General features: G+C 36.8%; 1 protein-coding gene across 2 annotated transcripts; it reads left to right on the top strand.

The window, feature by feature from the left end:
• The first annotated feature begins 6,133 nt into the window (after positions 1 to 6,133).
• On the top strand, positions 6,134 to 12,292 carry ssbp1 (single-stranded DNA binding protein 1). 2 transcript variants are annotated; one of them, XM_036577062.1, is made up of 7 exons: positions 6,134 to 6,223; positions 10,486 to 10,554; positions 10,656 to 10,713; positions 10,981 to 11,121; positions 11,244 to 11,331; positions 11,469 to 11,557; positions 11,844 to 12,292. In XM_036577062.1, exons 2-7 carry the CDS (start codon positions 10,531 to 10,533, stop codon positions 11,885 to 11,887), a joined length of 444 nt encoding a protein of 147 aa, XP_036432955.1. In that variant the 5' UTR covers positions 6,134 to 6,223; positions 10,486 to 10,530; the 3' UTR covers positions 11,888 to 12,292. The 2 variants fall into 2 exon arrangements, with proteins under 2 accessions (XP_036432955.1, XP_036432954.1); XM_036577061.1 differs by having other exon boundaries at positions 6,161 to 6,227.
• Positions 12,293 to 12,550: the final 258 nt, after the last annotated feature.

Raw genomic sequence — 12,550 nt, 5'->3', positions numbered from 1 at the left:
GTAGTGAACATCAAACATTTTCTTCATTCTACTCTGGTAGAGACTCAACCGGGAGCAGGCAAGCAGGAAAAAACATACCACAATACTCATAGAAACACAAAAGCCAAAGAAGTACATACCTAGGTGCAAGAACTATATTCTTTTTTAAAAGACATGCATTTGATTATAGGAGATAATCCATGCCCCATCACAGCCTATTTCAGTTAAAACGGGAAAGATGCAATCATCTGCATGATAGTTTCAGTGAATCTGAAAACACTTTTTACAGCCACTCACTCAAGTTATGAAAAAGAGAAATATCCAGAAATTAAAAGGATAAACACAAGACACCACAAACAACTATATAGTTTCTGCCACACTTACTCTGTTATACAGATGAATGGAGACAGAAAGAGGGTAAAAGGTGCTTCTAGTGACATTTAAATATCCTGACATATGAACATATTACACAATTTCTTTTACTATTATACAAACACACACACACTTGTCTCATATATATATATATATATAAATATATATATATATATATGTGTGTGTGTGTGTGTGTGTGTGTGTATGTGTGTGAGAAAAGAACAACACAAAGTAACAACAGTGAACTAACACAATGTTCTGTGGTGGTCATTAGACACCACAATACACATCCCAGGTGGACAGTCACCAAAACGGTCCTTTCACAGGTTTTCCTGGCAATTGACATGGCGGTGCTCCATCATACAGATGAATGCAGGTAAAAAACGAATGGTAAAGAGAGAAATATGCAATTAGAACTATAAACAGATTGTTTATAGAATATGAACTTACCAGCAGATTTTATTGCGGATGAAATGAATGAATTATTGCAGTAAGTCCAGCATCATCAAAGCATTACTGGACTGAGTGGTGTATGGTAATAAATGACAGGAACGAAATGGATGACATCAGTCAGTTCCTGTTAAATGTAAGACTTTCAGCAAAACCACCTTCATTCACAAATCCGTACAAATGAGAGTAATCCATGCAAACACATCGAGAGAGAGATAAAAATATAAATATAACTTAAACAAGCCCTTATGTCTCAAAGCACAATCTGCTGAGAACATTTACATTTCAATCCACTGACATGCAGCTAAAAGAGAAACATACAAACTTGCAGAATGAATTTCCTCTCATTTATAAACATACTTTCCTCATGCATTATAAAACCATATTGTAAAAACTTATTTGGTTTACATTGCAGTCTTGCAGTCTTCATATGATTCAAAATACTTCACCGTCTGCCATATTGAGGTAGTTAACTTTGACTCTAACATGTGAGGAGAATAAATAATAAATAATCATAATAAACATCATACATACTGTCATCTGCTTTACCTTGAAATAGCCAGGACCCATTGCCGGGTTCAAAGATTTACTATACACTTCTATAACCTATAAATAACTCAGCCAATTTGAATTGTAGTCCATGTAGTTACTGAATAATAAGACTTAATATGGAATGAGTTTGTGATTTTAAGTGTTCAAAGAAGGTATTAATCACATTCTCGCACTCACAGTTCCAACATGTATCCAGAGCAGTACTACCTGCAAACATCCAGACAGACCATGAAAGGACAGGAAATGGTAAGAATGAGAGAAAGAAGAGGTGATGAGAGCAAAGTGTCAATAGTGATTATATATATGCATAATTACATTTATATTGACATAAAGTATAAACTATGTCAAGTCAATCTTTATCTCACTTTATGTCCCAGCAAAGCCATTAATCAGTGAAGACATGGTTAATCCACTTGGCCAACATGGAGACAAAAAGAGCAAGAACAACGGCTTAATTTCCATACAATGTATATAATGTATACAACTATTAAACAAATAATTTCACACTGTACAAAAAAAGGTTTAGACACATGGACTCATGGACAAACAGCATGTAAAAATATTGTTTATTTAACAAATGCACAGTATGTTCTTAATTTTCAAGCCTTTAAACTTGTATTCTCACACAACAGCAGAATCACCTGCAGAAAGAAAGAGAATGAGAAGGAGACTCATACTACAAAATATCTTAAACACGAACAGTTTCTATAGCTAAAAAAAATTCAACAAAAACTAGAGATATTAGACTTTGAATAAAATTAACATGTAAATAGATAATATAGCAGATTCTACAGCACTTAATATCTCATTTCTTTACACCTTATATCAGGGATGAACATTGGAATTATGGGACGATGCCAATATCCACTACTTTTCATGTACATATCTGTCAATGCGGATACATAAACAGTTCTCAAATGTAGAATCTGGTACTAGATCCACAAGGAGATATAACTATTTCTATAGAATTACAAATTCAGTAAAAAATAAAATGCAGACCTTTTTGCACAGTAGCCCAGTATTGGCTAAACAGTTGGCTCTTTTTAAGTACAGTAAACACATCATCAAATATTAGTTTGAAATATCTGTCAAATTTAAACATCTGTCTGATGATAATTCTTTTAAAGAAAATATCTGCTGATACTGATATGACTGATTTCACTGTGCATCCCTAATTTAAATATATCTCACATTGCTTCTACATACAAAAATGAAAAGTATGTTCAAAGTAAGTAAGTGAATGAGGGGAGGTTGGGTTGAAAGGTATGTCTAAAACTAGGGTGTGATTACAATTAGAGAAAAGGGAAAAAACAATGAATGAGAGATGGAGGTTGGTCAGGCCTGCTAAACAGCCTTAAATTTTTTCCAGAACCATCTGGATGTGACGTTCCATACAAAGTCACCCAGCAGGGACCAAAGTCTCAGGAGCTGCATAAACACTCTTCTCCCCGTCAAAGAGATTTTCCACCAAGAGCAAGGCCCAATCCCATTTCTTCTTTTTACCCCTACCCCTTGTTTTCAAGGGGTAGTGGTTGAAATCTTGCCCTACGAAATGGGACAACCCTCAAATTAAAAAAACAAACAAACATTGCTTTATTAACAGGTTACTAGCGGTGCTCTGTAGGTGACCCAGCCCGTCTTCAGTGATAGCAAAGAAGGGAAAAGTTCAGCAACCTCACTGCTGGGCTTTAGTTACATTTAGGGCATCATATGCTTTCAAAGAGGGGGTATAAGACAATTATTTATTATCGCCCACCATTAATTCTTCAGTGATATGACGCTGAAGTCAGGTATTCACCAGCTTCTTGTTTGAATTTTCTCGTTCAAAATACATTCGGGCACTTCAGTCATCAATACTGCTGGACTATTTAAGGCGGAACGGGAAAAGTAGCTAGCTACCGAGACGTTAGCATGCTATTAGTGATTTTTTATGCTTGTTATGAAGAAAACGACCATAATAAATTAAAACGACATTAAAGTAAGATAATACAATGGTTATTGTGATTTTTTTTTAACAGAGAAAATACTCACATTTGTGGGTTTCTTTGGTCGCTCGCGCAGCCATGTTGCCAGTTTTTCTTTTTTTCTCGTAACACTCTGTTTGGAGTGTGCCTCTGAAAAACCTGCATTTGGAGGGCCATGTAGCCCTAACACTTCGCCCTACCCCTCTATCTCAACAAAAATTGGGACACCCTAACCCTAGACGTGAACGCGCAAAACAGAGGGCTGAGGGTTAAGTGGTAGGGGCAAGGGGTGAAATGGGACTGGGCCTAAATCTGAGAGAGAAAGGACAAGGGACATAGAGAGAGAAAGAGACACAGAGAGGAAAGTAGATTAGGCAGTTAAAGTACAAGAAAATAAAAATGCTTCACACACAAAAAATATTCAAACTGTTTATCACAGAATGATTAGAAGAAATTTCTAGTGTGACTGCTGTTAATGTGCAGTTTACCTGGTGCAGGAAGAGGCAGAGCTACATTCCAAACACTGTACGGCAGGTCCAGAGTTTCTTGGTGTTGTCGTCATACTATTGGCATTTCAATAATGCCCTTTGCATACCCTGACAGAGAGTGATTGGCACTTTGAGTGGTCTGCTGCCTGACAGCATTCAGCAGGCCGACACCTCTGTTCTTGCCCTCCCAGACATGGAAGAACCTTTTACACAGGGCTGCTGGCAGTGGTAGAGGTAGTCAAGCTCTGGGCAGGGCAGAGACAGGCGACCCTGTCATTGTACCAGTGGTGGAGTGGCTGGAGTGTTGGGGCAGCCAGACCAAGCTATGTTGGCACCGCACAGCTGCAAGAAGGGGCCCTCTACAGGCATTGGAGCTCCCACAGCGAAGCCAGAGAGCTGTGGCAACTGGTAGTCCTTGCTTACTGCCATCAGCAGGTTCTGTATCTTGTCCATGGGGCAGCGGAAGCAGGGCTATTCAGCATCATAAAAACATGGGGACAACTGGCAGCCTGCTTCTTCTTGGTGGGGAGCCAGGCTGATGTAGAGTGTATCTGCAAAAGGTGTGACATATACACAGCTAAGAACGGCCCACTGGAACAGTCCGGAGCACCCCTACAGCAGCTACAGTCTGGGCTTCCCCTGGAAGGAGTAGCAGTTGGCATCCTGGGCCCGTTTCCCACAATGGAGAGTGTGTGAACTATGTGCTGGTGGCCATGAATTGTCTTCCCTAATGGCTAGATGTGTATGCAGACCCCAACAAGGAGGCATCCACCATCATAGACTGACTCATGGAAGGAATGTTCACCAGATTCGATATCCCTGGAGAGCTGCGTAGTGACTAGGATTTTGAAGCACGGCTGGTCCAGGAGCTCTACCAGCAGTTGGGGGTACGCAAGACACGATGGACTATTAAAGCACGCTCATGACGCAGTTAAAATTTAGCTTGTTAAAAACAATTATGCTTAATTCTGTTGCAAGAACTTTTATTCTGAAGGGCAGGTCTAGGTACACCAAGTGTTGGGTGTTCTTGTAGCAAGCTTAAGGGAGCCAAGCAGTAAACAGAATGAGCCTAGAGCTTGCGCAGCATTGTGTGTTTTCTTTTGGTTTTGTGTTGTTTCTCTGCAGAAATTCTAGTAAAGCGAGTCTGGGCCACAACTTGTTCCAAGTTCATTACAGTATTACAGTAAAATAGTTAAAAGTTCTTAGAAAGTGATGAAAAAAATAAATTAGTCAAATGTTGTACCATTTACATGATGTCAAATCTGAGATATCAATGGGATGTATAGATCATTTTTGTGTTTGTAAATAATGTTTTTTGGGTGGTCAGTGGGTCAGTGATCCAACTAAATGGCCAAAGTTTTAGTAGCTGGACATCTTTGTATACCTTGTGGAAAAACCCAGAGTCTATGAAGGAAGAACTCAAGGCATGAAAATCTCTTGACGCATACAATTTTGTACATTGTGGTAGACCTTGACTACTGAGATTTGTCAGATGTTTTTTATGTATTACAGATTGACAGATTGACGTAATGCCAGCCAGCGACAAGGATATAAAACACAGCTATACAAAATGTGGGCCAAAATAAACAAGTCAAACTACTACTGACGGCGAACTGCACTTGCATGGCTGGATTAGTATTAACGCTTTTTCATTATTTGATGTTTGTTAGGTGTATGTACAAAAAATGTTATTGCTAGTTATGTCAATTAATTCATGCTGCAAGGCTAATGTAGGGCTAATACAGTTTGCTGTAGGGCTAATAGAGTGTGCCCTCCATGACCTGTATGTATGAATATACTTAGATCTGTTGTTTAAATAAAATTAATGCTATAATGTACACTAAACAGCGCAGATTAGGGTCGTGCTGCAGCCATACGACCGTGCTGCTTTGTAACGTTGAGCTGTCAAGATGGAAAGGACAGACACGGCAAGCACATCAAAGGGCGTCTTTGAGGATGGTATTCTATAAAAATTAACGTCATTTGTTTTTCCTTTCCTATTCTGGCATCCGACAGCACAAGACATTTTTGTCGTTATTTAATGGATCTCGCCCGTTTCGCTCCAGTTGTTTCTGCTGTTTTGCTTCCACCACAATGCGCGCGCAACGTCCAGTGACGTGACCGTGACGTCTATACCATATTGGTCTCTTAGCTGCAAAAAAAAAGGGTTATCAGAATATCACAAGAAAATGTCGTTGAGCGGTTGTTATTGGTGAATCAATAAAAAACAAATAAAACACGTTCACATTCTCATTTAAATAAGCTTGTCATTTACAAGCATGATCTTTTTCCGAGATAATGAGGTCTCTTTAGGTCGGAACTATCCGGTTCTCGGCCGAATATTACCGGGGAACGCTTTTATTAATGGACTAGAATGCGCATGGGCTTGTTACATGTTGCTGTCATCGCCAACAGCGGGTGTGTAAGTTCGATCTCGCAACCCTTACAGCTAGGATAGTTCACTGCATGTTTAAATCACCCTGCAAACAGCGTTTTCAAGTGCAGCTCATGAATATGTGGCGTCTTTTGAATGATAGCATCTACCGCAACTGACTGGCGGGAAAATGTCTTACTGAAGCGAGTTCATTGTATTGAAGTGAGGCCGGTTAACTCACGCGAGGAGCGTTTTCCTCACCAGCACTTCCAATCTAAGTTACGCTTCTCACATTATAGCTTGTTCACTAGTTGAGAGTGTGTGTAGACCACGGTAAAGTTAGTTTTATTTTCGATATTCGTCTTTTCGGCGCTAATAACATTTGATCGGACTACGGTAGTCAGTAAAGACTTACATATTCATGACAGTACGACCACAGAGAGCGATGCACACCTGTTCTTTTGCAGTTTGGGTGACATTTAATGTACCGCTCTTTTTGTGTTAATACCATAGAACTGAGACAAGTATTTCAATCGGAAGAAAAAGCATGCACTTCTAGACCACGCCTACATCCATGCACACGCATTTGTTTTCCTCCAAAGCGTCAGACAATAAAACGTCAATAGCTCCGTAAACACTGTGTCCATACACATCTGATGAACTGTGTTATTTGCTCTAAATTATGGTTAGAAATACAAACCACTTTAATTTAGAAAAAGGACTTTGAATTAACCTGTAACTAAAATGTACTTGCCAATACTTGTCCTAACAGTACTGAGCGTACCTTACTTGTAAAAACTGATATTACCTGTATACTGATATAGCTAGTTAGCTTGATGTTGGAGGTTCAGTAATCGACAGACATTAGCAGTCTTGAAGGTTCCATAGATCCTTAACCATCTAAAATATTAGTTTAAAAAATGAGAGTGTAGAAAAGACAACGTCTTATTTAAGTGGATCAAATTGCAAATCAAAAGTTTTTTAAATCCATCAAACACTAAGTGAGTCAGATTTAAGTTTTAAATCTTGAACATTTTTTTCATTTTGAATTTCGATAAACTTTTAGACGTTGAACATTTAAATCAGCAGTGTTTGGTGCAGGTAAGTTTCAGTAATGACACACAAACTTTGAATTTTACTTGAGAATATAATGTAGCTAAAATACGGCTTAGATTCAAAACGCAGCATTCACTGCAGGTAATGCAGCTGAAATGCTTTTGAAGGTTAAAATACAAATATTAATATAATTATTGCAGTGCATTCAAAATTCAAAGGTTGTGTATGATTGCTGAAACTTAACCACACCATACATAATTGTTTGTAGTGTTGGGTGTAATACAGCTGAAATGCTATTGAAATTCAAAATTGATAAAAGTTAATAAAACACATATATATTCCAAAATCCAAAGGCGGTGCATCATTGCTGACACCTCACTGCACCATACACAACTGTTTTTAATGTTGTATATAATTTAGATGAAATATTATTGAAATTCAAAATACATAAAAATTAATAAAAAGTAGTTACAGTAATATATCAAAAATCCAAAGGCTGTGCATCATTGCTGACACTGCACTGCACCATACACAGTTATTTTTAGTGTTGTATATAATGCAGCTGAAATATTATTGAAGTTCAAAATAAATAAAAATTAATATAAAGTAGTTATTGCATTATATCCAAAATCCAAAGGGTGTGCATCATTGCTGACGCCTTGCTGAACCATACACAGTTATTGTTAGTGTTGTATATAATACAGCTGAAATATTATCATAATTCAAAATGTATAAAAATTAATGTAAAGTAGTTATTGCATTATATCCAAAATCCTGTTTAGTTTTGGATATAAAGGAATAGCTACTTTATATTAATGTGTTAATTGTGTCAGCAATGATGTACAGCCTTTAAATTTTTGATATTGCTGTAACTACTTTTTATTCATTTTTATCTATTTTGAATTTCAATAATATTTCAGCTACATTATTTACAACATTAAAAACAGTTGTGTATGGTGCAGTGAGGTGTCAGCAATGATGTACAGCCTTTGGATTTTGGATATATTACTGTAACTACTTTTTTATTAATTTTTATGTACTTTGAATTTCAATAATATTTCAGCTAAATTATATACAACATTAAAAATAGCTGTATATGGTGCAGAAAGGTGTCAGCAATGATGCACCACCTTTGGATTTTGGAATATATATATGTTTTATTAACTTTTATCAATTTTGAATTTCAATAGCATTTCAGCTGTATTACACCCAACACTACAAACAATTGTGTATGGTGCAGTTAAGTTTCAGCAATCATACACAACTTTTGAATTTTGAATGTACTGGAATAATTACTTTATATTAATATTTGTATTTTAGCCTTCAAAAGCATTTCAGCTGCATTAACTACAGTGAATGCTGCGTTTTGAATCTAAGCAGTATTTTAGCTACATTATATCCTCAAGTAAAATTCAAAGTTTGTGTGTCATTACTGAAACTTACCTGCACCAGACACTGCTGATTTAAATGTTCAACATCTAAAATGTTATCAAAATTCAAAATGAAAAAAATGCTCAAGATTTAAAACTTAAATCTGACTCACTTTTGATTTGCAATTTGATCCACTTAAATAAGACGTTGTCTTTTCTACACTCTCATTTTTTAAACTAATATTTTAGATGGTTAAGGATCTTCAAGACTGCTAATGTCTGTCGATTACTGAACCTCCGACATCAAGCTAACTAGCTATATCAGTATACAGGTAATATCAGTTTTTACAGGTAAGGTACGCTCAGTACTGTTAGGACAAGTATTGGCAAGTACATTTTAGTTACAGGTTAATTCAAATCCTTTTTCTAAATTAAAGTGGTTTGTATTTCTAACCATAATTTAGAGCAAATAACACAGTTAATCAGATGTGTGTGGACACAGTGTTTACGGAGCTATTGACGTTTTATTGTCTGACGCTTTGGAGGAAAACAAATGTGTGTGCATGGATGTAGGCGTGGTCTAGAAGTGCATGCTTTTTCTTCCGATTGAAATACTTGTCTCAGTTCTATGGTATTAACACAAAAAGAGCGGTACATTAAATGTCACCCAAACTGCAAAAGAACAGGTGTGCATCACTCTCTGTGGTCGTTCTGTCATGAATATGTAAGTCTTTACTGACTACCGTAGTCCGATCAAATGTTATTAGCGCCGAAAAGACGAATATCGAAAATAAAACTAACTTTACCGTGGTTGGGTGTAGAACCCCTGCAGCCAAAGCCTGTCTGATGGTTTAGTTTATAACCTTCAGTCGAGGTGACTATGGCAGCTCTTTAGGTCAGTGTCTCTGACAAATACGAAAAATGCTACGTTGATTTATTAAGACCTTGTTTCATGTAGTAATGTCAGAAATTGGCAGAAGGTGGCAGAAATTAGTCGAGATGGCTAGTTCTTTCACGTCAATCCACCAGATACAAACTGAAACCTGCCTGTCAAACCAAAAATAAGTTAGGGGTAAAACGGTTTGAGAACCAGCAGGTTCTCAACTTTGGATGGCTTCTCAAGTGTAAACCAGTCATTCCCTAAATTCAATTAACAATGATATTAAAATCAAAAAGAGAGAGATCGTTTCAAGGTTGGGATTTAATGTGTTTTGTTCTTAAATTATTTGTCAGGATTATTGCTAAAATTAATGAACATGACTAGTTCACTATTTAAGGATAAATTTGATGTCACTGAAAAAGTGGATTCAGGGGACAACGTGAATAAAGGGTGGTTACAAATTAGAAATAAAAAGTAAAATAAAATGATTTCTAGCAAAATAATAAGTAAATATGACTAGGTGAAAAGTAATGTGACATTTAAAAAAATGAATTAATTATTAAGGTAATAAATTACCTGAAAATTTTGCCCTTTTAACCATGTAGTGCGATACTTGTCCAGTAGATGGCGCAAAACTCATACTAAATACCATGTTATGAGTCATTGCAATAACTTAATGTTCATAAAATATTTCGTATAAAATCTGTTACATTTGTGATCCTTCATAACAAAGAAATGACTAACAAAGGGACCACAGTGAATTCAGGTGAGATTGTGTGATTTGTTTCTATAGTAGATGGCTGATAGCACCACACAGAAAGCTACATGCATGTTGGGTGATGTTATTTGTTTGAAACATTAGCTGTTTGTTGAACAAACCAGTGACATTGCCATTTCTACCTCTAGCAGCCTGCATGTCTATGTTAATTCTGTGATGTCTTGAACAAGACAATGTATGCCATTGGCTCTACTTTTTTGAATGTCATCCTTTTTTTTCTAGATACAGTATTTGTAGTCAACCAAGGGTATCATTCACAAACAGAAAATGCTTAGGAGTGTGTCAGCACAGGTAGGTTTAAGACTTAAAATTATTCATTATGTATTCTGTGTGTAGCTCATTTTTTTTATTTCTGTGGTTCATTACATGTATCATTCCATGTGTTTTAACAGTTACTCAGACAGGTTGTCAGACACAATTCCACAGATACCAGTCTTATCTTGGAGAGATGTGAGTACACTTGAGTAAACACTTAACTGCTGCTGTGACAGACTTGGAAAAATATATCTTTGATGATTGAAGTTGCACTTGGCAAATTTTAAACAATGTTAGTTGAATCCACAAGCCTTAAGAATCTCTTGATGATAAAACCATGGTGTTTTTTATTTAAGTATCCTGCATAAAAAGGTTAAATTAACCAACAGTAGCTAGTGGAAACACAGTATTTCCTGCTCATTGTTTTACTTTTCTTCTGTGCTCTCTCTTGCTCTCTCTCAGCAATTAACCGAGTACAGCTGCTGGGTCGGGTGGGGCAGGACCCAGTTATGAGACAGGTGGAGGGTAGAAACCCAGTCACCATCTTTTCCATGGCAACTAATGAGATGTGGCGCTCTGGAGAGGGAGAGTCTGTAAATACAGGTGACATTTGCCAGCACACTATTTATTTGACCCTAGAGTAACTTAATTACATTGTTTATAGTAATCTATTAATATCTATATATTGTAACTGTGTTATGTTTGAATGCCTATGGGTTTTGCAGGAGATATCAGTCAGAAGACAACATGGCACAGAATCTCTGTGTTCAAGCCTGGTCTAAGAGATGTGGCCTATCAGTATGTAAAGAAAGGGTAAGTGTCCTGTGCTGTTCACTTCTAGTTTTAACTGATATAAACATGGCATTGATGCCCGCTGATTGTACTTTGCTCGATCATCAGAACCAGGTTGTGTTATGTTTTTATTATATTACATTCACTAAAAAAATCAGGTCTCGGATTCTTGTTGAGGGGAAGCTGGACTATGGAGAGTATGTGGACAAAAACAACGTGAGGCGGCAGGCCACCACCATTATTGCAGGTTGGATATGACATCACATTGCATCTGCATTATCAGCTTGCATTCTTAAAGTGCCCCACAGCCAGAATGCTTAACATTTTGGTAAATATGTGGATTGAGTTTATTAAAGATGCTTCCTCTTTATGTACAAAAATGACAAGCCAACTTTACAGTACAGCTCACAGTGACGGGTTTTGAGATTTTCATGACTCCTGTACTACTATGCCGATGTTGAGGACAAGTTAATGTGAAGATGTTTCTGGTTTGACTCTACTTAAGTGATGTAACCTTTCTTCTCTCTCCACAGATAACATTGTCTTTTTAAGTGACAACATACGGGATAGAGTCTGAGGTGTTTTTCTGGAGTGTTGATTTAAAAAAACAAAACAAAAGAAGATACCAAATATCTTCAATCATGCTAGACTCGATACTTTGTTGCTCTTGTGCAACTTTGTGTCTGCCCTGCAGTTACATATGGGTCAGAATGTGGAAGTAACAGTTTTCCAGATGTAACAGATTTCCATATGTATCCCTAACAGTTTGCACTTTAATGTGCTTACATGCTAGTTTAAACAATACAAATATTTTTTTTTACTCTCTTTTTGTCAAATAATGTTGCATTTATGGTCTGTTTTACTGATACATACTAAAATGTATTGTAAAACCAAAAGTAAAAATTACAGACTGTGATATGTAAAGACTTCTCCATGCTTGCTGTTCAAAATGCCCATAAAATTGGCAAAGGTTTTCTTGTGAGTTTTGTATAGAGATGTTTCTTTCTTTGTGTATAGTTCTTTCTTGCTCAGTTAGATGTGGCTAAGTGTATCAGCACCATTTGGTTTCAGTAACTGTTTAAGGTTTTATTCTGGGAAACCTCATAACCAGTAGTTTCAGTACTGTCTTTGTACTCAACATATAAATGGGTACGATTTTTTTTACATAGTTAAACAGTGTAATTATCATGACGAAAGTCTGTTGCTTATTTGGGTAAAATATTCCCTCTCTGTGTCTGAT

Source organism: Colossoma macropomum, unplaced genomic scaffold (assembly GCF_904425465.1).
Source record: "Colossoma macropomum unplaced genomic scaffold, Colossoma_macropomum, whole genome shotgun sequence".
Lineage (NCBI taxonomy): Eukaryota > Metazoa > Chordata > Actinopteri > Characiformes > Serrasalmidae > Colossoma > Colossoma macropomum.
This window is presented reverse-complemented; position numbering and strand designations above follow the sequence as displayed.

What these genes read in the sequence shown, in the direction of transcription:
- ssbp1 (XM_036577062.1), top strand. Translation starts at nt 10,531, where the DNA reads ATGCTTAGGAGTGTGTCAGCACAG. An exon ending in TTAGGAGTGTGTCAGCACAG is followed by an intron (nt 10,555 to 10,655) that starts GTAGGTTTAAGA and finishes GTGTTTTAACAG; the next exon opens with TTACTCAGACAGGTTGTCAG. An exon ending in CAGTCTTATCTTGGAGAGAT is followed by an intron (nt 10,714 to 10,980) that starts GTGAGTACACTT and finishes GCTCTCTCTCAG; the next exon opens with CAATTAACCGAGTACAGCTG.